General features: G+C 41.0%; 1 protein-coding gene and 1 non-coding gene across 2 annotated transcripts; both read right to left on the minus strand.

Annotated features, from left to right (window-relative positions):
• Positions 1 to 1,091: 1,091 nt before the first annotated feature.
• LOC148800624 (small nucleolar RNA R71) lies at positions 1,092 to 1,198 on the minus strand. The gene has a single exon (XR_016071103.1). It is a non-coding gene; the product is annotated as a small nucleolar RNA R71 (small nucleolar RNA).
• Positions 1,199 to 3,289: 2,091 nt separating this feature from the next.
• Positions 3,290 to 5,475, minus strand: LOC148800625 (uncharacterized). The gene is made up of 6 exons (XM_088903804.1): positions 5,193 to 5,475; positions 4,923 to 5,106; positions 4,308 to 4,691; positions 4,002 to 4,244; positions 3,499 to 3,725; positions 3,290 to 3,453 (listed from the first exon to the last, which is right to left on the minus strand). The coding sequence occupies exons 1-6, from the start codon at positions 5,473 to 5,475 to the stop codon at positions 3,290 to 3,292; spliced, it is 1,485 nt and encodes a 494-aa protein (XP_088759930.1).
• Between the last annotated feature and the right edge of the window lie 21,298 nt (positions 5,476 to 26,773).

A 26,773-nucleotide genomic window follows, 5' to 3' on the forward strand; every position in this document is an offset into this window, starting at 1 on the left:
TCTTAACCCTATCCACTCAGAGAGTCCAGATCTGAATATGATTCAGATCTAGAAACCTCCTAATGAGATTAGGAGAAGACTGATCTAATCTGTAAATAAGATAAGGGTTTATCCTTATCACCTAAAGAGAGATCTGATCCAAATATGATTTGGATCAGCAGCTCCTAATTGGATTATTAGCTGATCTTTTAGGTTTTTACAAAAGAAAGAGGGGGCGGCAGCCTTTAGAAGACACACATAATCAGATCCTCTTCAGAGTTGAAATCACAAGAAGAAAGATTTCTGCAATCCTTGCAAAGATCTTTCTTGCCGCCTTCTTCCTGCAGCCGCCATACATCCAGTTCGATCTCCAGTTGTGGGAGAAGTCAAGATTTGATCTTGACATCAGTTCTTTGAGAAAGAATTGATAGGAAGCGGTGCTTACGGGCCATCCTGCTGTTTCTTGCGAAGGAAAAAGTTCTTGGAGATAAATACTATTGATTCTACTCCATCCTGCACTGCGCCATTTTCAGTGGGAACAGTTTTTGGATCCTTCCTTGGGCGTGAATACCTTCATTGGGGGATACTATTTCTCCGTATCAGGTATAATCCTCTCCTACTCTTTTTGGTTCAGATCTGGTTCAGTTTATGGTTCAAGAATGATCATTGAAAATATGATTTTCTATGTAGGGAATGCGATTTCCAGTTGAAGGGAGAAAAAAATTTTTGAAATTCGCCCCTTTATTCCGCAAGATTTGGGCATCCATACGATGGATCTCTCTTCCCTTCAAATATAACCCTTCATCCTGCATATAGTTGCTAGATACTCAAGCCTTATAGAATGAGATTAAGTCAAGCACAATCTAGATGCTCCCCTTTTTCTATGGAAACCCGAGTGAGGACCCATACAGACACATAGACGAGTTTCTAGAAATCTGTTCCATTATAAGGATCCAGAGCTTCAATGATGATGCCTTAGATTGACTCTTTTCCCCTTCTCCTTGAAAGTTAAGGCCAAACACTAGTTGGGAACTATAGAGAGACCTATTAGAACTTGGGCAGAAATGCAATAAGAATTACTTAGAAAGTTCTACACTATAAGACGAACCAATACCATGAGAAGAGCCATCAATGGATTCACCCAAACACCGAGTGAACAAATTCATGAGGCTTGGGAGAGAATGAAGGAGTTAATGAGAAAATGACCACACCATAGTCTGTCCCAGTGGCAAATTGTCCAAGCCTTCTATGAAGGTTTGACGGATCAATACAGGAGAATGGTAGATGTATCCTGTGGAGGGCATTTATGAGAAAAAGTGAGGATGAAGCGTATGCATTTTTCGAGACCTTGAGTGAAAAATCCATCAATAATGCAGGGCTCTATGAAGTTAGGAATAATACAGAGCCCGAGGCAAGAATGAACTTGAATGCCATCTCAAGAAAATTGGACAGGGTAAATCTTCCAGCCTAGAAGCTTGATCAGTTTTTCACCATTAACCAGCAACCGGGCCCATCTACACTCTATCCTGAAGTTTGCTCCATTTGTGCTAGCCCGGCCCACCAAGTTGATGATTGTCCCACAGCAGTCCAGTTTCTGCTATTTATCCAAGAACAGGTTCAGGCAACCCAGAGTTTCTCAAGGCCTAACAATGATCCATTCTCAAATACTTACGACCCTGGGTGGAGAAATCACCCTAACTTTTCTTGGAGGACACATCAACCCAATTCACAGTCCCAACAGTATCATTATCCATCTAACTCCATGGCCCAACAATTTCAGAGGCCACAAGTACAGAACCAATTCTAGTAGATGTACTCTAGGAAACAACTGGCCCAACCGTATTAGGCTTACCCTCAACCTCCCCAGACCCGTACAGTAGATGACCAATTCATGTAGCTTCATGACCGCTGTCCGCAAGAGTACGGAGTCGTGCAAGTAATATAGTATGGAATACAAAATCATTCCCATGGGGAATGAATTATTTAGCCACCTATTAATTTCTTCTCAACTTGTTTAAAGAAATAATCAATTTGGGTTTGCAATTTAAGGAATTTAAACTAGCGCTACTGATTAAGGAAATTAAATGACAAAAACCAGCAATTTGAACAAAATCAATAACAAAGCTGCTAGGGATTAATCCTATCACGATCATCAAGATTCAATGTCAATAAAATCTCACGAGGGTTGTTATATTCCAAGGTGTTTCCTAAAAGCACTAGTCGATCTTTCTCAAGAGTTGATTAGCTAAACCTATGTTCTATTAAATGGGATTGCAAACAATGAATTCTCATTCTTTCAATCGGAATCCTCTTTGCATAAACACAAGCTGTTAATACACCTATAAGGAAATCCTACCAACAAATGATATCTCTACCCAATTATTGGTCGAATAAGGGTTATTAGTTGCACCTCAATTATCATCTCTCAATGAATAATCTTGATTAAAGAACAAATCATTGGTGATCAATCAATGATAAGTAATAAGCACAAATAACACAATATAACAAGAACCTCATCGATTTTATTAATGAATGAAAATCAATGCATGATCAGGTATTAATCCCTAACAATAGAAACTTAGCCCCTCATGATGTAGTTAAGAACAAGCAACATCCAAATATCAAGAGTAAAAACATCATGTTCCAAGAGAAAAAGAAAGTATCTTGCAACCGATATCTCAATCTTGGCTTAAGAATCTTCAATCTTGTCTCCACCCTTGTTCTCTTGTGTTTTCCCTTTTCTCTTCTCTTCAAATTGAGTGTGCTTCGTCCCCCAAGAGGGTAAATGTAATTTAATTGACCTTAACTCATGTCTCAGAATTAAATAATTTGGCTTCCATTACAGTTACAATGGATAGCATCCAAAAGGGTAAATGTAATTTCATTCATCAGCTACCTTGCCAAACTGCCCATTAATCCGCATCTCAAAAGTATCATACACATCAAATTGACTTCCTAAATTTATGCACTTTACATTACAACATAGTAAATTCACCCTAAATTCTTTTAACTTGATACATCCTAGAAATAGCATGAGTAGCATTCTTTCATTGACTCTCAAAAAGATTAACACCATTAATACCGAGCATAGTTCGCACAATTTTTGCAAAAATTTCGCCTAGAACAGAGAAATTCAAAAGAAAAGACTACTGCAATTAATTAAACATCACACCTAACGCCCCCCCCCCCCCCCCCCCACCACCACACACACACACACTTATGCTTGCTTAGCATTGTCCCTAATGACAAATAAATAACAGAAATGGAAACTCCCCTGCATGGCAGTATCAAACAAGTTCAATAAGGGACACTATCTCCCTTTCTCTTCTCTAAGCACTTCACCCTGAAAGTATGGCTTGCAACGGTGACCATTCACCTTAAAACGCTCTCCTTTCGAGTTTTCCAAATCAAGAGCACCATGAGAAAATGTCTGAGTGACTGGGAACGGTCCACTCCATCTCGACTTCATCTTCCCTGGAAACAATTTCAAACGAGAATTAAACAACAAAAGCAAATTACCTACCTGGAAGTCCTTCCGAACAATATGCGCATCATGCCATCTCTTTGTCTTCTCCTTGTATAGCCTGGCACTCTCATATGCCTGCAGTCTAATCTCATCTAACTCATTAAGCTGTAACATTCTCTTTTCACCTACAGTCTTAATATCAAAGTTCAGTGCCTTAATTGCCCAAAAGTCCCGGTGCTCCAACTCGATAGGAAGGTGACACGCCTTGCCATAAATCAACCTATAAGGGGACATACCAATAGAGGTTTTGTAAGTAGTTCGATACACCCATAAAGCATCATCAAGTTTTGCAGCCCAGTCTTTCCTTGACCCATTGGCATTCTTCTCTAGAATCTTCTTAAGTTCCCTATTAGATACCTCGACTTGCCCACTAGTCTGGGGGTGATAGGGTGTAGCAACCCAATGATAGACATTATATTGCTTGAGGAGAGAATCAAACTATTTGTTGCAAAAGTGGGATCCCCCATCACTAATGATAGCTCTAGGAACTCCAAACCTCAAGAAAAGCTTCTTCAAGAATTTAATCGCTATCCTAGCATCATTGATGGGAGATGCAACTGCTTCAACCCGCTTGGAGACATAATCCACTCCCACCAAAATGTAACGGTTCCCATGTGAGGATGGAAAAGGGCCCATGAAGTCAACTCCCCACACATCAAAAAGTTCAATCTCCTGAATAGAATTTAATGGCATCTCATTTCTCTTGGAGATATTTCCTACTCGCTGGCAGTGATCACATCTAGCAACAAACCCTCTAGAGTCCTGAAATAATGTAGGCAAAAAAAAAAACACTCTCTAGAACCTTAGCAACAGTTTTGTTGCTCCAAAATGGCCACCATATGCTGAGTCATGACAATGAGTAAGAATGTCAAGCATCTCCTCCTCAGGCACACATCTCCTAATGATATTATCACCACAAATCTTGTAAAGGTAAGGATCCTCCCATAAGTAATGCTTAACTTTCGACAAGAACCGCTTTTTCTGCTGATAAGAAAAATCTGGTGGAAAAATATCACAAGCTAAATAATTTGCCAAATCTGCATAACAGGGTGCACTCAAATGCTGAATAGCTAGAAGGAGTTCATTTGGGAAGTTCTCATTGATCTCGGGCTCATCATATCTCTTCTCAACACCCTCGAACCTAGACAAATGATCAACTACTATATTCTCTGATCCTTTCTTATCTCTGATCTCAATATCAAATTCTTGAAGGAGTAAAATCCAGCGAATGAGTCATGGCTTTGCATCCTTCTTGGCAAAAAGGTACCTGAGAGCAGAATGGTCAGTATAAATTATTACCTTAGAGCCAAGCAGATATGATCTGAATTTGTCTACTGCAAACACCACTGCTAACATCTCCTTCTCAGTGGTTGTGTAATTGAGCTAGGCATCCACCAAAGTTTTGCTTGCGTAGTACACAACATGCATCTTCTTGTCCTTCCTTTGCCCTAGCACAACTTCAATAGCTTGATCACTGGCATCATACGTAATCTCAAAAGGTAAAGACCAGTCCGGTAGTGAGATGATTGGTGCAGATACTAAAGCTGATTTTAACTTGTGAAAAGCACTCAAACATGCACCATCAAACTCAAAAGGGACATCTTTAATCAAAAATTAGTAAGAGGGATAGCAATAGATGAGAAATCTTTAATAAATCGCCTATAAAAGCCAGCATGGCCAAGAAAACCTCTTACTCCCTTTATCGATGTAGGAGGTGGCAACTTTTCAATGATCTCTGTTTTAGCTCTGTCAACCTCGATACCTTTGCTAGAAATTTTGTGACCCAAAACTATGCCTTCCTCCACCATAAAGTGGCACTTCTCCCAATTTAGAACAAGGTTGGTCTCCTCACATCTTTTAAGAACCCTATCTAGGTTAGCCAAATACAGATCAAATGAATCACCAGAAACAGAAAAGTCATCCATGAATACCTCCATTATGTCTTCAATCATGTCAGAGAAAATGGCCATCATACACCTCTGAAAGGTAGCTAGTGCGTTACACAACCCGAAAGGCATTCACCTATAAACAAAAGTGCCATATGGGCATGTAAAAGTGGTTTTCTCTTGATCATCTGAAAAAATGAAAATCTAGTTATATCCAGAATAACCATCCAGAAAGCAATAATAGGCATGATCTGCAATTCTTTCCAACATCTGGTCAATAAAATGAAGAGGAAAATGATCCTTCCTGGTTGCAGCATTCAACTTACGGTAGTCAATACACACACGCCATCCATCAACTACCCGCTTAGAAATAAACTCACCATCTTCGTTTTTCACAACAGTCATACCACTTTTCTTGGGTACACACTGAACAGGACTGACCGACCCAAGAACTATCAGAAATAACATACATAATACCTGCATCAAGAATCTTAACAATCTCTTTCTTCACCACTTCCTTCATGTGCGGGTTCAATCTTCTTTGCCTCTCAGTTGTGGCATTAAATCCATCCTCCATGTGAATCCCGTGCATCACAATAGAAGGGTTAATACCCTTTATGTCAGAAATTTGCCAACCTAAAGCCTTAATCCTACGCCTTACCACATTTAACACTTTTTTTTCCTGCTTATTCGACAGTTTGTTTGAGATAATAATTGGCAAGGTATTATCATCTCGCAAGAATGTATACCTCAAATGTGATAGTAAAAGTTTCAAGTCGAGCTAAGGTGGCTGCTCAATAGAAGGAGGAGTGGGGTTAGCACTTCTTACTAGTAATTCAGGTTTAGCAAAAGGTTCAGTGTCGCAAGCATTGCAATCCGCTGCATCATCTTCAAAGTCTTGTTCTACCTCACTAACTTGACATACTTCTTTCACACATGAATCAATCACATCAATTCTCATACAAAGTTCTTCCTCCATAGGATGATTCATAGCCTTGGACATGTTAAACTTCACCTTGTCATCACCAATTCGAAGGGTAAGTTTCCCTTCATACACGTTAACCAAAGCTTTCCCTGTGTTTAGAATCGGTCTGCCAAGGATCAAGGTGCAATCACGATCCTCCTCAAAATCTAGCACAAGAAAGTCCACAGGAAATATGAACTTGTCCACTTTTACAAATACATCCTCAACCACGCCTTGAGGTTTCTTGATGGAATGATCCGCCAGCTGCAAAGTCATCAAGGTAGGTTTCACTTCTCCTAGATCAAGTTTCCTGAAAATAGAAAAAGGCATCAAATTAATGCTAGCACCTAAATCACACAAACACTTAGGAAACTCAATGCTACCAACAACACATGGAATTGTAAAACTCCCTGGGTCTTTCAATTTGGCAAGCATCATACTGGTAATGATTGAATTGCATTTTTCAGTCAATGATTGATGAGAACAAAAAGTATCATATTTTTATCCCCAAATATTCATTCTTTTACATTAATTTATCACTCAATTGGACTCATTACTCTTGTATTTCAATTCAAGGCAAGCAAGAAGGCAATTGGAAGAAAACAAGGCTAATCTGATGACTTTGCACAGTTTTGGCACCATTCAGTAATATGGGATTAACGCTCGATCCCGGACTCCGATTTGGATAATTAAAGATGCACTGGAAAGATAATGGAAAGGCCCCCAACTCACATGTTTTGGGTTTTGACAGATTCGGTTTGCATCGAGGTCAAAATTGGACCCGAATTCGGAACAATTTTGTAGTAAAGTCCAGCCCACAGCTGAAGCCCAAATTCGCAGTAGAGTCCTGTAGCGGCCCAAGTTATTAAAGAAGCCCAACTTGAATTCAAGAATGATGAGTCCTATCAGATTTAAATTTCAATTGTAATCCTAAAAAGATAAGAGATTTAGATTACTAGATAGGATATGATAGAAGTAGATCAGATTAGGACTTTCTAATTTTAAAAGTTAATCTCCTAAAGGGAGTTGGAGAGGGCCCCTCCTCCTAAAGCTATATAAATGGGGGGGGGAGGCGCGGCGGACCAGCTTTAGGCAGTAGATTCAACAATCCATAAATCAAGCTGTTAGACAGTTTTATGTGCCCTTAGCTTCAATCAGAATGATGTACTTTATGAGTTTATTGTAAATGAATAAAAGTGCAAATTTGATTCATGTTCCCTTGGTATGTTTCTGTATATTACCCATAAACTGGACACTTAATGAGACTCGTGTTAGTTTAGAATGTTACAGCCAGTGGGTCGGTCTGGAGAGACCTATCCTGACAAGGCTGACACTGTGGTGCCACTAAGTCGGTTGGGGTGGCCTGTCTCAGCTGCTGAGGTGAGACCCTAGGCACATACAGCGTAGGATTAATTGAATCTTCGAACTGGACCAGATTTTCAGTATTGCCCTGGACCTTGGAGATTGATGGGCAAAACTGGAAAGTTACACCCGACCCCTAAACTCGATTATGATACTGCACTAGGTGTCGGATTGGCCTGTCTTTGATGTACCAATCAGTGAGATCCTTAGCGGGGGTCAAAACCTGGGTATCTTGGGACTATCCGAGAATTCATCTGAGTGGGTGATCATAGTGACAAGATCAGCCCCTTTGTCAGACAAAGGTAATGATCGGGGATGCATTCTCACTGATGGAAACCAAGACTGCCGGCAGCCGATTTCAACCGTTGAGATTTGTTTTGCAAAGTATATTTTATATGAGATATAAAAGTATATATATTATGGTTTCTCAAATGTTTGCAAAAAGGTTTTAATTCCCGGGATCCATATAAGTGGAGAGTGCAACACTGGTCCTTACAGCCAAGGGAGAGGTCCTCTCTTGTTGGGCAGTGTATGATCATTATGGGCTGAGAGGTTAAGTGTAAGACCATTGAGGATAATACCTGATGGGCTAATCTTGCATCTGCCCACAGTCCCTGGGTGTTACAAGGTGGCTTGGCCCAGGGACCACTTAGGGTAAGTGTTGGGCCCATAGAGCCCATTTGATGGGTTTCAGGGGGTACACTGTCTTTAACAGTGTATTTGGCAAGGCCTTGTAACAAAGGCTGGGCCGAACCCATGTGGTTGATGTGTAGATCAATGCTTGGGTCCCACGCCATACAAGGAAGCCCAACTGGGCAGCAGTTAGGAAGGATAAGTGAGCACATAAGCTTAATGGGCCTAAAGCCCATTTTGAACTGGGCTATTTATTTAGTTAATAAAGGGGCAAATTCTGAGATGGATTAGCAGATAGGATAGGAGAAAGCTCCTATCCACTTAGAGAGTTCATATCTGAATATGATTCAAATCTAGAAACCTCCTAATGAGATTAGGAGAAAGCTAATCTTATCTGCAGATATGATAAGGGATTATTCCTATCACCTAAAGAGATGTCTTATCCAAATCATCATTTGGATAAGCTGCTCCTAATTGGATTAGGAGCTGATCTTTTAGGTTAACAAAAGAAGGAGGGGGCGGCAGCCTTTAGAAGACACACCACATCAGATTTTCTTTAGTGCTGAAATCAAGAAGAGAGAATTCTGCACCCTGTGAATACTCTGTTGCCGCCTCCCTGTTCTTGCCGCCCTGTTTGCCAGTTCGATCTCCAGTTGTGGGAGAAGTCAAGATTGGATCTTGACATCTGTTCTTTGAGAAAGGATTGAATGGAAGCTGTTTTCACATACCATCCTGCTGATTCTTGTGAAGGACAGAGTTCTTGGAGAAGAACACTGCTGATTCTGCTCCATCCTGCACTGCGCCATCTTCAGTGGGAGCAGTTTTTGGATCCTTCCTTGGGCGTGAACACCTCCGTTGGGAGATACTACTTCTCCATATCAGGTATAATTCTCCCCTACTCCTTTTGGTTCAGATCTAATTCAGTTTAAGGTTCAAGAATGATCCTTGAAAATATGATTTTCTAAATAGGGAATGCGATTTCCAGTTGAAGGGAGAGAAAAATTTTTGAATTCGCCCCTTATTCCGCGATCTTTGGGCATCCGTGGGATGGATCTCTCATCCCTTTACAAGCATCAAGAAAGATCAGTTCGGCCTTCTGAGAAGCAAAGTCTGGAGGATTCGAAAATCATGAGCAGCTAAGCTTTTCTTTTCTGGTTCAAGGGGAGGATCGACTGTGTCATCATGAGGTTCTGTATTTAACTCATGTTTTTGCTTTTTAATTCAAGTATTTGTTGGTTCTTGTGCATATTCTCAATGGATGTTAATGTTAATTAGTCTGACAAATTAATTAATGTTGATTTTCCTACTGCTATCCATGGTTCGGTGATCCGTAATTATCACGAATAGTGGTACAAGTAGCAATTAGGTTAATATCTTTCTGGGTCAATTGTTTGTGACAGCCTTTAGCCAATGTATTGACATGTTTTAACCTAAAGGGAATCAATGGAACAAGATTCGGTAATTTCAGCTATCTCATTTATTATTATTTTGGTTTAACTGTTTTCACAAAGTTTAATGCTATCACTAGTTAATATGGAACGCTATCGTACCCAGTCGATTAGTGATAAGTGTTGATCGAATGCTGGGTTTCGTCAGCTGATTTAGGAATTCACAAGGTTTATTATGGCTATCCTAATAAATCTAAGGTTAAATGCTTGAATTGCAAGACTGCCAAAGTTTACCTATGATCGATGACCAATTGATTAAGCCGAACCCTTGAATCAGAATTCGGTAAGACTGATTTCTCTTGTTTGGTATTGCTATCGATTTCTTGTTCTTTTAGAAGTTTTAATTATTTAATCTTCCCACTCTATGATATTGTACATTCGGCTAAGAAATTATTCCCTAGCTCCCAGTGGGATTCAACCTAGTACCACTATTACTACAAAAATTTTATTATGGGACTAGCATTAATTTTGAGGGCTTCGACAACCTGTCAAAATTTTGGTGCCGTTGCCGGGGAGCTACTTTAATTTCTTAGCTTGTTACCTTCTATTTGTGTTAACCTTCTTTGTTTTATGACTCGTGTTTCTCAAAGAGGTGAACTAGAGTACAACCCCAAAATTGAGAAGACTACCCGTCGTTTAAGGAAGGAGGCGAAGCAAAGGAAGGACCGTTCACCTCCAAGGGTGATTTCTGAATTCGACTTGCCAACTTTTGAACCTCCAATTTTCGAAGAGGAATAAAGGATGGCTTGATAGAGAGAGAACGCTAAGGGAGTTGGCTACACTAATCATGAACTAACAGCCCCTGTGCATAATATATCCCACTTTCGAGGAAGCCTTTGAACTAAAATCTAGATTGATTCAACTGCTTCCTATTTTTCATGGCTTTCTAGGTGAGGACCCTCATAAGCATCTCAAGGAATTCCATGTTATCTGTTTAAGCATGAAACCACAGGGTATGACTGAGGATCGGGTAAAACTTATATCTTTTCCTTTTACTTTACGAGATAAAGCAAAGGGTTGGTTATACATTCTTCCTCTCGGTTCGATACGTACATGGGATGAGATGAATAGAATGTTTTTAGATAAATGTTTTCCTGCATTCCGAGCTGCAAATATTAGGAAGGAAATCTGTGGAGTTCAACAGTTTGGTGGTGAGACACGATATGAATATTGGGAAAGATTTAAACAGCTTTGTGCTAGCTGTCCCCACCACCAAATACCTGAATAGCTCTTGATCCAATACTTCTATGAAGGACTACAACCTATGGATAGAAGTATGGTAGACGCAGCTAGTGGAGGAGCCTTGGTCAATAAAACACCCGAAGCGGCTAGGGAATTGATTTCCAATATGGACGAGAATTCACAACAATTCGGAGCAAGAACAGATAGTACTATCAGGCGTCTTAATGAGGTAAGTCATTCTAATTTAGAAAATCAAATTTCTTATCTAACTGCCTTGGTTCGACAACTGGTTGCAGGGCAATTGCAAACAACAAGGGTATGTGGTGTCTATTCGATTCCTGGGCATCCTACGGATATGTGTCCATCATTGCAGGATGGTTCGATGTAGCAAGTTAGTGTCATAGGAGGATTTTCATGCCAACCCCAACGCAAGTATGATCCCTATTCCAATTACTACAATATGGGGTGGAGGGATCATACCAATCTGAGCTACGGAAATCAACGAGGACAATAGAGATACCAGCCCCAAGCTTTCAATAGACAGCCCCCAATTTCAGCACCTATCTTAGCGCAAAGTCAACCCTCAAGTTCAGGTATGTTATTAGATGAAATCATTAAGGATCTAGCTACTACTCAACAATTTCAACAGGAAAAGCCAGCATCCAGATCTTAGGGAACCAAATCAGTCAGCTCGCTACTTCCATTAGCAAGTTGGAGGCACAGAACTCTAGAAAGCTACCATCACAGATGGTAGTTAATCCCAAGGAAAATGCAAGTGTAGTGGTGCTGAGAAGCGGGAAAGAATTGCAGCTACAACCTCCCTCACCAAGGAAGGCAGATAAGGGAGATAAGGAAGAAGAGAAACAAGATTCAAACGAGAGCCCCATTAAGGTAATACCCGACCCCCCTCTCCCTAAGATTACAAATGCCATTGTACCCCCTTTTCCTAGTAGGTTGGAAAAATCCATGAAGGAAGAATATGAGCAAGAAGTATTAGAGACCTTCAGGAAGGTGGAAATAAACATTCCCTTGTTAGATGCCATCAAAAAGATCCCAAAATATGCAAAATTTCTGAAGGAGTGGTGCACTAACAAGAGGAGGCTGTGAATCAATGAGAAGGTAAGGGTTGGAGAAAACGTTTTAGCTGTCATTAAGAGGACCTTGCCAGAAAAACATGCTGATCTAGGTATGTTCACTTTACCTTGTGTGATTGGCAATAAAAGAATCGAGCGTACCATGTTAGATTTAGGTGCACCCATTAATGTCATGCCATACTCGATTTATTGTGCTTTGTTATTAGGTCCCTTAAAGGAAACTAGGGTAGTCATTCAGCTAGCTGATCGTTCTAACGCCTACCCAGAAGGGATCGTTGAGGATGTGTTGGTGCAGGTTAATGATCTAATCTTTCCGGCCGACTTTTACATTCTGAAGATGGAGGACACGGCCACAAGTTCAGCCCCACTTCTATTAGGCAGGCCAATCATGAAAATGGCCAAGACCAAAATAGATGTGAATGAGGGTACTCTCTCTGTCGAGTTCAATGGGGAGATTGTTAAATTTAATATTTTTGAAGAAGTGAAGTACTTGAATGAATGTCACTCGATTTGTTCAATTGACATTGTTGATTCAATTGTGCAGGAAAGAGTTGAAGAAAAAGATTTGAATGAGGAGCTCGAATTGAGTGTACAATTGGATATGAAGAAATTGTCACCCTCTATTTTGTAGGCCCCTATTCTAGATTTGAACCCACCCATGATGGATGAAAGGGGAAAACACAGAAAGCTACAACCACAAGATTTAGAGGATCCGATTCATGATTATTAAAATTAAGGAAATTTGTTTTTCCTTTTTCTTTTTGTTTTTACATTTCTAGTTTAGTTTTTCTGCCCTTTCTTTGCATTTAACCTCACATTGGGGACAATATAAGTTTTAAGTGTGGGGGAGGGGATTTAGGTTAGAATTTAGGTTGCATTTTAAAATTTGATTTAGGTTGTGTTTTTCTACATTTGCTTTTAATTCAAAAACAAAAAAAAAACCTCAACTCTTTTGAAATCAATTGAAACAATGTTCTAGGGAAATTCTTGTGAACCTAGTAATGAGGTACGATCAAGGAGTACATGACTTATCTGAAGTCATTTCCAGTTAAGCTAGTCCTAAATTCAGGTTTAAGTAAATAGGGTAAATACTTCACCATTGCCACAATTGGTAGGATGGAACATAAAATGCACCTACCGGTCAAGTAATCCGATGGTAGGATGGAGCATAAAATGCATACCAGCCAAATCATCTGATAGTAGGACGGAGCATAAACTGCACCTACTAGCTAGCAAATCAAACAGTAGGATGGAGAATAAAATGCACCTACTAACCAAGTAATCTAAAAGTGAGATGGAGCATAAAATGCACTCACTTCTTTAGAGGAGAGAAAAAGAAAATAAAAAGAGAGAAGATAAATAGGTTTTCCCCGATTTACTACCTGGTTTGCAGTAGCAAAAATTGGATTGACTGATGAATGAGTCATGTATGACTTGGTTTGGTTGATTTAACAGTTTGCAAAAGTTAACCTAGAATATTTGTGGAGAAAGATGAAGGAGAGTTGAGTTTAAAAATCAGTAGGTAGTTAGATTGTTTTTGCTTGAGTTTTGTCTTGCCCGAGGATGGGCAAGGTTTACGTGTGGGGGGATTTGATGAGAACAAAAAGTATCATATTTTTATCCCCAAATATTCATTCTTTTATATTAATTTAGCACTCAATTGGACTCATTACTCTTGTATTTCGATTCAGGGCAAGCAAGAAGGTGATTGGAAGAAAACAAGGCTAATCGGATAATTTTGCACAGTTTCAGCACCATTTAGTAATATGGGCTTATACTGGTGTGCCACCAAGTGTTGGGACTCGTGTTAGTTTTAAATGTTCACAGCCATTGGATAAGTCTGGGGAGATTTATCCTGCCAAGGCTGATACTTGTGTGCCACCAAGTGTTAGGATGGCCTGTCTCGGCCACCAGGGTAAGACCCAAGGCAAATGTAGTATGGAATTACTCGAATCCTTGAACCGGACCAGATTTCCAGTATTGCCCAGGACCTTGGAGACAGATGGGCAAAACTGGAAAGTTACACCTGACCCCTAGACTCGATTATGACACTTCACTAGGTGTCAGATCGGGCTGTCTTTGATATGTCAATCAGTGAGATCCTTAGCGGTGATCAAAACCTGGGTATGTTGGGACAGTCTGAGAATTCATTTGAGTGGGTGATCATAGTGACAGGATCAGCCCCTTTGTTGGACAAAGGTAATGATCGGGAATGCACTCTCTCTGATGGAAACCAAACTGCTAGTAGTTGATTTCAATCGTTGGAATTTTGTTTTGCAAAATTAATATATACATATATATTTGTACAGTTTCAAAATGTTTGCAAATGGTTTTAATTCCTGGGATCTATGTGAGTAAAGAGTGCAGCACTGTTTCTTGCAGCTGAGGGAGATATCCTCTCTTGTCGGGCAGTGCTTGATCGTTAAGGGCTGAGAGGTTAAGTGTAAGACCTAATGGGCTAATCTTGTACCTGCCCACAGTCCCTGGGTTTTATATGATGGCTTGGCCCAGGGACCTTTTAATGTAAGTGTTGGGCCCATTGGGTCCATGTGATGGGCTTAGGGGGTTCACGAAGCTCTTTCAGTGAATTCGGCAGGGCCTTATAATAAAGGTTGGGCCGAGCCCATGTGGCTGGTGTGTAGATCAATGCTTGGGTCCCACGCCATACAAAGAAGTAAAACTGGGCAGCAGATTGGAAACTAGTTAACTACTGAACACTTAATGGGTGATTCTTAGCGGGGGTCCCACGCCATACCATTCAGTGAGATCCTTAGCGGGGGTCAAAACCTGGATATGTTGGGACAGTCTGAGAATGCATCTGAGTGGGTGATCACAGTGACAGGATCAGCCCCTTTGTCGAACAAAGGTAATGATCGGGGATGCACTCTCACTGATGGAAACCAAGACTGCCGGCAGCCGATTTCATCCATTGAGATTTGTTTTGCAAACTCTATTTTATATGAGATATAAAAGTATATAAATTATGGTTTCTAAAATGTTTGCAAGAAGGCTTTAATTCCCGGGATCCATATAAGTAGAGAATGCAACACTGTTCCTTGTAGCCGAGGGAGAGATCCTCTCTTGTCGGGCAGTGTATGATCATTATGGGCTGAGAGGTTAAGTGTAAGACCCTTGAAGATAATACCTGATGGGCTAATCTTGCATCTGCCCATAGTCCCTGTGTGTTACAAGGTGGCTTGGCCCAGGAACCACTTAGGGTAAGTGTTGGGCCCATAGAGCCCATAAGATGGGCTTCAGGGGGTGCACTGTCCATAACAGTGTATTCGGCCAAGCCTTGTAACAACGGCTGGGCTGAACCCATGTGGTTGATGTGTAGATCAATGTTTGGGTCCCACGCCATACAAGGAAGCCCAACTGGGCAGCAGTTAGGAAGGTTAAGTGAGTACATAAGCTTAATGGGCCTAAAGCCCATTCCGAACTAGGCTATTTAATTAGTTAATTATGGGGCAAATTCTGAGATAGATTAGCAGATAGGATAGGGTCTTGATTCTATCCACTCAGAGAGTCTAGATCTGAATGTATTCAGATCTAGAAACCTCCTAATGAGATTAGGAGAAAGCTAATCTAGTCTACAAATAAGATAAGGGTTTATCCTTATCACCTGAAGAGAAGGCTGATCCAAATATGATTTGGATAAGCAGCTCCTAATGGGATTAGGAGCTGATCCTTTAGGATTAACCAAAAGAAGGGGGCGGCAGCCTAAAAGAAGACACACATTCAGATCCTCTTGAGTGCTGAAATCACAAGAAGAGAGAATTCTGCACCCTGCGAATACTCTCTTGCTGCCTCCTTACTACCGCCGCCATTACCTTCAGTTCGATCTCCAGTTCTTGGGAGAAATCAAGATCTGATCTTGATACAAATCTTTTGGGAAAAGATTGATTAGAACTGTACTCACAAGCCATTCCAGTTGATTCTTGCGAACGGTCAAGTTCTTTTGGAAGAACATTGCTGATTCTGCTCCATCCTGCACTGCGCCATCTTCAGTAGGAGCAGATTTTGGATCCTTCCTTCGGCGTGAACACCTCCATTGGGAGATACTGATTCTCCGTATCAGGTACATCCTCCCTCCTACTCCTTTTGGTTCAGATCTGGTTTGGTTCATGGTTCAAGGTTGATCCTTGAAAAATATGCGTTTTTAAATAAGGAATGTGATTCCCAGTTGAAGGGAGAGAAAAATTTTTGAAATTCGCCCCCTTATTTCGCAAGATCTGGGCGTTCATACGATGGATCTCTCATCCCTTCATATAGGCTACCCAAAAGATTCGGTGGGTTATCTATTCCTTGACCCAAGTGAGCAGAAAGTGTTCTGCAGTCGAAACGTCCAATTCTTAGAAACCGAATACATCCTGGACACCCATCGTCAGGAAATAGTTCTTGATGAGGAGAGCTCAGGAGCAGTGGGAGATGTCCCCCAAGTTCCAGGTAGTGTCCAACCGAGAAGATCCACTTGGGTATCCAGGCCACTAGTCCGATATGGTTATGACCAGGATAGTTACCTGGTGGAAGCCTTGACTAGTGAGGATCCCGTAACTTACATGAAACCTATGTTAGACATAGATTCCCAGAAGTGGGTGGAGGCCATGAGCTGAAATGGACTCGATGGAAAACAATGGAGTCTGGACTCTAGTTGATCCGCCCTCTGGGGTAAAAGCAATTGGTTGCAAATGGATCTACAAGAGGAAGAAGGGCCCCGATGGCAGGATTGAGACCTACAAAGCTCGATTGGTGGCGAAAGAGTATACTCAGAAAGAAGGCATCGATTATGAGGAAACCTTTTCGCCCGTGGCCATGCTCAAATCCATTAGGATCCTACTAACTGTAGCAGCATACCATGACTACGAGATTTGGCAGATGGATGTCAAAACCGCATTCCTGAATGGAGATCTTAGTGAACATATCTACATGCAGCAGCCGCAAAGCTTCATTGTTGCAGGTCAGGAACACATGGTATGTAAACTTAATAGATCCATATATGAACTTAAGCAGGCTTCTAGGAGTTGGAACATCCGTTTTGATTCTGTAGTCAAAACATTTGATTTTGACTAGAATCCGGATGAGCCCTGTGTTTACAGGAAGTCCAGTGGGGATAAGATCACCTTTTTGGTGTTGTACGTGAACGATATCCTACTTATTGGGAATGATGCAGGAATGTTGACTTCGGTCAAGGTATGGCTATCACAGCAGTTCTCCATGAAAAATCTTGGTGAAGGTTCATATATACTGGGTCTTTGACTCGATAGAGATAAATCAAAGTGGATAATTGGATTATCCCAGGCTGCTTACATTGACAAAATTGTCAAAAGATACAGCATGGAGAACTCCAAGAAAGAAAACGTTCCTTTTAGGCACGGAGTCACTCTCTCCAAGAAGATGTCTCCTAAGACTTCTGAGGATATTGAGGGCATGAGAGACATTCCCTATGCCTCAGCCGTAGAGAGCATCATGTATGGCATGCTGTGCACTCGCCCGAACATTGCTCAGGCGGTGAGTGTGGTAAGCAGATTCCAAGCCAACCTAGGGCAGGAGCATTGGACTACTATGAAGAATATAATTAAATACCTTCAAAGGACAAAAGAGTTTTGTCTGGTATTCGATGGTAGTTCACTACAAGTCTTAGGGTATACTGATGTCGATTTCCATATTCCACAACCGAGGCTGAGTACATTGCCGCAAGTGAAGCTGCCAAGGAAGCCGTGTGGATGAACAAATTCATACACGAATTGGGAGTGATTCCGTCCAGCACATCACCCATCCCGTTGTTGTGTGACAACAATGGAGCGATCGCCCAGGCTAAAGAGCCTTGGGCCCACTCGAAGTCAAAGCACATCGAGAGGAAGTACCATGTACTACGGGAGATCGTTGGTAGAGGGGACATCCTAATTTAGAAGGTAGCATCAGCGGATAATGTGGCAGACCCATTGACTAAGCCACTGACACAGAATGTGTTTGAGAAACACGTGGAAAGTATGGAACTCTGGCTTGTACCAGATTGGACCTAAGTGCAAGTGGGAGCTGTTAGACAGTTTTGTACTTTTGATATTTAGTGTAAATAAATAAAGTGCATGTTCGATTCATGTTGTTTGGTATAATTCTGTGTAAGACCGTAAAACTGGATACTTATAGAGACTCCGTGTTAGTTTTAAATGTTCACAGCCATTGGATAAGTCTGGGAGATTTATCCTGCCAAGGCTGATCCTGGTGTGCCGCCAAGCGTTGGGATGGCCTGTCTCGGCCACCAAGGTAGGACCCAAGGAACATGTAGTATGGGATTACTCGAATCCTTGAACCGGACCAGATTTCCAGTATTGCCCTGGACCTTGGAGACAGATGGGCAAAACTGGAAAGTTACACCTGACCCCTATACTCGATTATGACACTTCACTAAGTGTCGGATCGGGCTGTCTTTGATATGCCAATCAGTGAGATCCTTAGCGGGGATCAAAACCTGGGTATGTTGGGACAGTCTGAGAATTCATCTGAGTGGGTGATCATAGTGACAGGATCAGTTCCTTTATCGGACAAAGGTAATGATCGAGAATGCACACTCTCTGATGGAAACCAAATTGTCAGCAGTTGATTTCAATCATTGGAATTTTGTTTTGCAAAATTAATATATACATATATATATTTGTACGGTTTCAAATTGTTGGGCAGTGCTTGATCGTTAAGGGCTGAGAGGTTAAGTGTAAGACCATTTAGGAAAGTACCTGATGTGCTAATCTTGCACTTGCCCACAGTCTCTGGGTTTTTATAAGATGGTTTGGCCTAGGGACCACTTAATGTAAGTGTTGGGCCTATAGGGTCCATGTGATGGGCTCAGGGGTTCACTGAGCTCTTTCAGTGAATTCGGTTGGGCCTTGTAATAAAGGCTGGTGATGAGAATAAAATTTGTCATATCTTTATCCCTCAATATTTAGTATTTTGCACTTAATTGGTACCTAATTGGACTCATTACTCTTGTATTTCGATTCAGGGCAAGCAGATAGGCGAATGGAAGGAAACAAGGCTAATCGGATGTTTTTGCATAGTTTCGGCACCGATCAGTGATATGGGCCCAACTCTCAATTCCGGACTCCGATTTGGACATTTCAAGAAGTACTGGAAAGATAAGGAAAAGGTCAACAGCTTTTATGTTTTGGGTTTTGGTAGAATCGATCTGCATTGAAAACGAATTCGGGCCCAAATTTGGAAGAATTTCGCAGCAAGGCCCATTTCACAAGCTGAAGCCCATTTCGCAGAAGAGTCTTGAAGCAAGCCCGAATTGTTTAAGAAGCCCAGTTCGAATTCAAGATCCAAGAGTCCCATTAGAATAGAAGTTGAATGTAATCTCAATAAAAGAGTTTTATCAGACTTAAATTCTCAAATTGTAATCCTAAAAAGATAAGAGATAAGAGTTAGGTAGGATAAGTTCAAATTAGACTAGGACTTTCCAGTTTGAGGATAATCTTTTTAAGGGAGTTGGAGAGCAGCCCTCTCCCCAAATCTATATAAAGGGGGGGCGGACCAGCACCCAAGGCATCAATTCCTCCAAGAGAGCTTCAGTCTTCAGAGAGGGAAATCAGCAACCAAGGAGGAAGAAGCAAGAGTTCGCCCCCCTTTCTCATCTAGATGTTGCGTTTTCATCATGAAGTGTCTGTAAGATTTTATTTCTGGTTGAAGGGTTAGGGAAGTCTTGATTCTGTAACATTGTGAGATTTAATTGATTTTTATTTCAGTTCATTGTTTATGGGTATTCATATATTTTTTGCTAATTAACTGTGAGGATTATTTTTGTTGATTAAGCAAGAAGGGCCCCTTGCTCATTCAATGGAAATAATCTATGGCCGATTGAACCTCCAGTTTCGTATATGATTGGTAGGTTCGATCATGGTGGCAACTAACAAAAATTGATTGCAAAAAAGTTTTCGATCTATGTTAGGAAAATATTGATCTGGTTTAAACGATCCGAGCTTGTGAGATCACTGACCAGAATTGGGTTCTCCCCTCTTAATGCTATTAATAGGTTAAATCCTAAGAACTTGTTTAGGACTGCCTATTAATAAGGGAAGCAATCAAAGAGCTTGTTTTGGTTGTCGAATAATAAGAGTAGAGGCTGGCTGTTAGAGCTTGTTAATAGATATAACCAATTTATTCATAAACATATGAATCTATCTTTGCATCAAGGATCAATGCTACGAATCAAAGCTGAACTTATCCCTTCAATCGAAAGTTTTCTCCCATCGATTTAATCTTTTGTTTTCTGATATTTTCTACTATTTACTCGTTTTCCTTAGCTTTACAAATCCCCCCTTAATCCATCTACTTGGAAATAAATCCACCCAATCCCTGTGGAGAACGACCTTGCTCATCACTATCTGCAAATTATTAACCTAGAGCAAGAATATTTATCTTTGGTTGGGTTCGGCACCCACCAGCTAGGCCAAACCCATGTGGCTGGTGTGTAGATCAATGCTTGGGTCCCACGCCATACAAAGAAGCCCAAGAAGGAGGAGCAAGACAAAGACATTCTCGAGACCTTCCGCAAAGTTGAGGTAAACATCCCCCTCCTTGATGCAATTAAGCAAGTACCCCGCTATGCCAAATTTCACAAGGAGCTGTGCACTACTAAGAGAAGGCTGAAAGGCGATGAGAAGGTCTATATAAGAGAAAATGTTTCAGCCATTCTTCAAAAAAGACTACCCCCTAAATGCAAGGATCCAGGTATGTTTACCATTCCCTGTAAGATAGGAAATGTCCAGATCGAAAAAGCTATGCTAGACCTAGGAGCTTCAATAAATGTCATGTCCCATTCTATTTATACAACCATGAATCTCGAACCATTAAAAGAAATGGGCGTGATCTTACAACTTGCTGATCGGTTTACTACATACCCGAAGGGAGTCTTAGAGGACATCCTAGTCCAAGTTAATAATTTGGTCTTTCCCACCGATTTTTATGTGATCGACACGGAAGAAGATAACTCTTCCAACTCGACCCCAATTTTGCTAGGAAGACCCTTTCTTAAGACGTCCAGAACAAAAATCGATGTGCATAAGGGGACGCTTACCATGAAATTCGATGGTGAGATCATTAATTTTAATATCTATGATGGCATGAGATACCCTAATGATGTGCATTCTATTTTCTCTATAGATGTTATTGACTCCTTAGTGTAGCAGACTTTTGAGCTAGAAGATGAAGACACATTGAGAGTTGCACTTAACAATGGGCCTGATCAACTGCAATGAGCAAGGCAGAAGTTTATGCTGAATTCAGAACTGCAAACTTTGACTTCTGAACTGAACTCTTTTGAATTTGCTCATAATTCTTCTTTCATTAGTTTGCCCCAATCTCACACAAGGATCCTTCCATCTATTGTGCAGGCACCCCAGTTGGAGCTGAAATCATTACCAAAGCACCTAAAGTACATGTTCCTAGGCAAGGGCGAGACACTACCCGTGATAGTTTCCTCCAAACTCGACGCACTAGAAGAAAGGAAACTAATTCAAGCACTTAAGGAATGCAAGGAAGCGATCGGATGGACTGTAGCTGATATCAAGGGGATAAGCCCATCTACCTGCATGCACAAAATACTCTTGGAAGAAGACTCCAAACCTGCAATCGGAGCCCAACGCCGATTAAACCCACCGCTGATGGAGGTAGTGAAGAAAGAAGTTTTAAAACTTCTAGATGCCGGGATAATCTATCCCATTTCAGACAGTAAGTGGGTAAGTCCGGTACAAGTAGTCCCGAAGAAAACAGGTATGACGGTGGTCGAAAATCAAGATGGTGAGCTAGTGCCTACCTGAATTCAAAATGGGTGGCGAGTGTGTATAGATTACCGAAAGCTGAATTCATTAACCCGAAAAGACCACTTCCCGCTCCCTTTTATCGATCAAATGCTTGAAAGACTAGCTGGCAAATCTCATTATTATTGTCTTGATGGTTATTCAGGGTTTCATCAAATTCCAGTTGCACCTGCGGACCAAGAAAAAACTACCTTCACCTGCCCCTTCGGTACCTTTGCTTATCGGCGCATGCCATTCAGTCTCTGCAATGCTCCCGCAACATTCCAAAGATGTATTGTTAGTATATTTTCAGATTATGTGGAAAGCATTATAGAGGTATTTATGGATGACTTCACAGTGTATGGGGATTCTTTTGATTCATGCTTATCTAACCTTACAAAGGTACTTGAAAGGTGTATAGAAAAGAACCTCGTGCTGAATTATGAAAAATGCCATTTCATGGTCGACCAGGGCATCATTCTAGGGCATGTAGTCTCTTCAAAGGGAATCGAAGTTGATAAAGCAAAAGTAGATGTTATTAAATCCCTGCCCTATCCCACGAACATTCGGGAAGTTCGCTCTTTCCTTGGACATGCAGGATTCTATCAAAGATTCATCAAGGATTTCTCCAAGATAACTCGCCCCTTATGTAATTTACTCCAGAAGGATGTGATGTTTGATTTTGATGAAGGGTGCAGGGCAGCCTTTGATAAGCTGAAAGAATCGTTCACTTCAGCTCCAATCATCCAGTCACCGAATTTGGATCTTCCCTTCGAGATTATGTGCGACGCAAGCAATTATGCCATCGGTGCTGTTCTGGGACAGAGGGTTGGAAGAGCCGCTCATGCAATATATTATTCTTTGAGGACCCTTGATGCTGCCCAATGCAATTATTCAACAACAGAGAAGGAGCTCTTGGCTGTAGTTTTTGCCTTAGAAAAATTATGTTCATATTTATTGGGTACTAAGGTGATTGTTTATTCTGATCATGCAGCCCTAAAATATTTGCTCGCCAAGAAAGAAGCAAAGCCGAGGCTTATCCGCTGGATTCTCTTGCTACAAGAATTTAACCTCGAAATCCACGACAAGAAGGGTGTAGGAAATTTAGTTGCAGACCATCTTAGTAGGCTGACTACAAGTGAAGAGGCAACACCCTTGAAAGACGAGTTCCCAGACGAGCACCTTTCGCGATTCAAGAAGGAACTCCATGGTATGCAGATATAGTTAATTATTTGGTTACTAGAACCATACCAGGAGAATTAACAAGAGCTCAAAGGGATAAGGTAAGAAGCGATGCCAAGTACTACATCTGGGATGACCCTATCTGTGGAAGCAATGTTCCGATCAGGTCCTTCGAAGGTGCGTGCCCGACCCCGAAATCCCCTCCATTCTTCACTTCTGCCATTCATATGCCTGTGGGGGCCATTTTAGCCCAAAGAGGACAGCACGTAAGATACTGGAGTGCGGATTATTTTGGCCTACCCTATTTCGTGATGCTTATATGTTCTGCAAGGCCGGTGAACAATGCCAAAAGACAGGTAATTTAAGCCATAAAGACCAAATGCCACTTACCCCTATACTGATATGTGAAATATTTGATGTATGGGGTATAGATTTAATGGGCCCATTCCCTTCCTCTTTTGGTAATGTTTACATCCTACTAGCTGTAGACTATGTTTCGAAATGGGTAGAAGCTAAAGCTACCTGGACTGATCATGCTAAGGTTGTTGTAGATTTTGTCAAGTCCCACATTTTCTCCAGGTTTGGAATGCCCAGGGCATAAGCACTCACTTCTACAACCGAGTGGTGGAAGCTCTATTCAAGAAATACAATATCACCCATCAAATTTCCACTGCATACCACCCACAAACAAGCGGACAAGCCAAAGTGTCCAACAGGGAGATAAAATCCATACTTGAAAAAACGGTTGACCCTAGAAGGAAGAAGTGGAGTCTGAGACTCAACGATGCACTATGGGCCTACCACACAGCCTACAAAACTCCTATAGGTATGTCTCCCTACCGTTTGGTATTCGGCAAGCCATGTCATCTCCCTGTGGAACTGGTACTGGGCGGTAAAACAATGCAACATGCACATGGATGAGGTAGGAGAACAGAGGAAGTTGCAGCTACAAGAACTAGAAGAGATCCACAATGACGCTTATGAGAGCTCTCGAATCTACAAGGAAAAGACAAAAGCCTTCCATGACAAGACGATCTCAAGGAAAGATTTTGCAGTTGGCCAGAAAGTTCTTCTTTTCCATTCTAGGCTTAAACACTTCCCCGGTAAGTTGCGATCTTGGTGGGTTGGACCTTTCACTGTTACTAACGTCTTACCTTATGGAGCAGTTGAGATTTAGAGTCTGACCACAGACAAGAGGTTCAAGGTAAATGGGCACCGTCTAAAACCCTTCTATGAAGGATTTCAGGTATACAATGTGGAAGAGGTACCCCTCGAAAATCCGACCTATGCAGAGTAGGGCATGAAACTCTGTCTCCCCACCCACCTTTCACCGCATCAGGGAAGTTTGTTCCTTTTCTTTTTTTTTTCTCTCTACATGTTTTCCTTTTAGTTTCCACCTTTTATTAAGTTTTAAGTGTGTGGGGGGGGGGGGGGGGTACAGGCTTTAACCGTTTCATTTAAAAAAAAAAAAACTCAACTCTTTTGAAATCAATTGAAACAATATTTTGGGAAAATTCTTATGGACCCAGTAATGAAGCACAATTAAGGAGTACTCGACCTTTCTGAAGCCATTCCCTTTTTCGCTAGTCCTAAATTCAGGAAACAGGGCAAATACTTTACCATTGCTACAAATGGTAGGATGGAGCATAAAATGCACCTACCAGCCAAGTCATCTAAAAGTAGGACGGAGCATAAAATGCACCTACTAGCTAGCATTTCAAACAGTAGGATGGAGCACAAAATGCACCTACTGACCAAGTAATTCAAATAGTAGGATGGAGCATAAAATGCACCTACTGACCAAGTAATTCAAATAGTAGGATGGAGCATAAAATGCAAAAGTGAGATGGAGCATAAAATGCACTCACTTCTTCAGAGGAGAGAAAAAGAAAATAAAAAGAGAGAGAAGATAAAAAGGTTTTCCTAGATTTACTACCTGGTTTGCAGTACCAAAAATTGGATTGACTGATGAATGAGTCATGTATGACTTGGTTGTGTTGATTTAATGGTTCGCAATAATTAACCTAGAATATTTGTAGAGAAAGACGAAGGAGAGTTGAGTTTAAAAATTGGTAGGATAGCTAGTTTATTATTGTTCTCTTTTTTTACTTGAATTCTGACTTGCCTGAGGACGGGCAAGGTTTAAGTGTGGGGGGATTTGATGATAATAAAATTTGTCATATCTTTATCCCTCAATATTTAGTATTTTGCACTTAATTGGTACCTAATTGGACTCATTACTCTTGTATTTCGATTCAGGGCAAGCAGATAGGCGAATGGAAGAAAACAAGGCTAATCGGATGTTTTTGCATAGTTTTGGCACCGATCAGTGATATGGGCATAGCTCTCAATTCTGGACTCCGATTTGCACATTTCAAGAAGCACCGGAAAGATAAGGAAAAGACCCACAACTTTCATGTTTTGGGTTTTGGCAGACTTGATCCGCATCGAAGACGAATTCGGGCCCAGAGTCGGAGCAATTTCGCAGCAAGGCCCATTTCACAGAAGAGTCTTGAAGCAAGCCCGAATTGTTTAAGAAGCCCAGTTCGAATTCAAGATCCAAGAGTCCCATTAGAATAGAAGTTGAATGTAATCTCAATAAAAGAGTTTTATCAAATTTAAATTCTCAAATTGTAATCCTGAAAAGATAAGAGATAAGAGTTAGGTAGGATAAGTTCAAATTAGACTAGGACTTTCCAGTTTGAGGATAATCTCCTTAAGAGAGTTGGAGAGCAGCCCTCTCCCCAAATCTATATAAAGGGGGGGGGGGCGGACCAGCACCCAAGGCATCAATTCCTCCAAGAGAGCTTCAGTCTTCAGAGAGGGAAATCAGCAACCAAGGAGGAAGAAGCAAGAGTTCGCCCCCCTTTCTCATCTAGAAGTTGCATTTTCATCATGAAGTGTCTGTAAGTTTTTATTTCTAGTTGAAGGGTTAGGGAAGCTTTGATTCTGTAACATTGTGAGATTTAATTGATTTTTATTTCAGTTCATTGTTTATGGGTATTCATATATTTTCTGCTAATTAACTGTGAGGATTATTTTTGTTGATTAAGCAAGAAGGGCCCCTTGCTCATTCAATGGAAATAATCTATGGCCGATTGAACCTCCAGTTTTGTATATGATTGGTAGGTTCGATCATGGTGGCAACTAACATAAATTGATTGCAAAAAAATTTTCGATCTATGTTAGGAAAATATATGATCTGGTTTAAACGATCCGAGCTTGTGAGATCGCTGACCAGAATTGGGTCTCTCCTCTCTTAATACTATTAATAGGTTAAATCCTAAGAACTTGTTTAGGACTGCCTATTAATAAGGGAAGCAATCAAAGAGCTTGTTTTGGTTGTCGAATAATAAGAGTAGAGGCTGGCTGTTAGAGCTTGTTAATAGCTATAACCAATTTATTCATAAACATATGAATCTATCTTTGCATCAAGGATCAATGCTATGAATCAAAGCTGAACTTATCCCTTCAATCGAAAGTTTTCTCCCATCGATTTAATCTTTTGTTTTCTGTTGTTTTCTGCTATTTACTCGTTTTCCTTAGCTTTACAAATCCCCCTTAATCCATCTACTTGGAAATAAATCCACCCAATCCCTGTGGAGAATGACCTTGCTCATAACTATCTGCAAATTATTAACCCAGAGCAAGAATATTTATCTTTGGTTGGGTTCGGCACCCACCAGCTAGGCCGAACCCATGTGGCTGGTGTGTAGATCAATGCTT

This window comes from Nelumbo nucifera, chromosome 4 (assembly GCF_055504915.1).
Source record: "Nelumbo nucifera cultivar China Antique chromosome 4, China Antique-T2T, whole genome shotgun sequence".
Classification (NCBI taxonomy): Eukaryota; Viridiplantae; Streptophyta; class Magnoliopsida; order Proteales; family Nelumbonaceae; genus Nelumbo; species Nelumbo nucifera.

Coding starts and splice junctions, on each gene's coding strand:
- LOC148800625 (XM_088903804.1), bottom strand. CDS start 5,475: ATGGCCATTTTCTCTGACATGATTGAAGACATAATGGAGGTATTCATG. Junction 5,107..5,192: donor ATCGATAAAGGGAGTAAGAG/GTTTTCTTGGCC, acceptor TTTTGATTAAAG/ATGTCCCTTTTGAGTTTGAT. Junction 4,692..4,922: donor GACAAGAAGATGCATGTTGT/GTACTACGCAAG, acceptor TATTGAGATCAG/AGATAAGAAAGGATCAGAGA.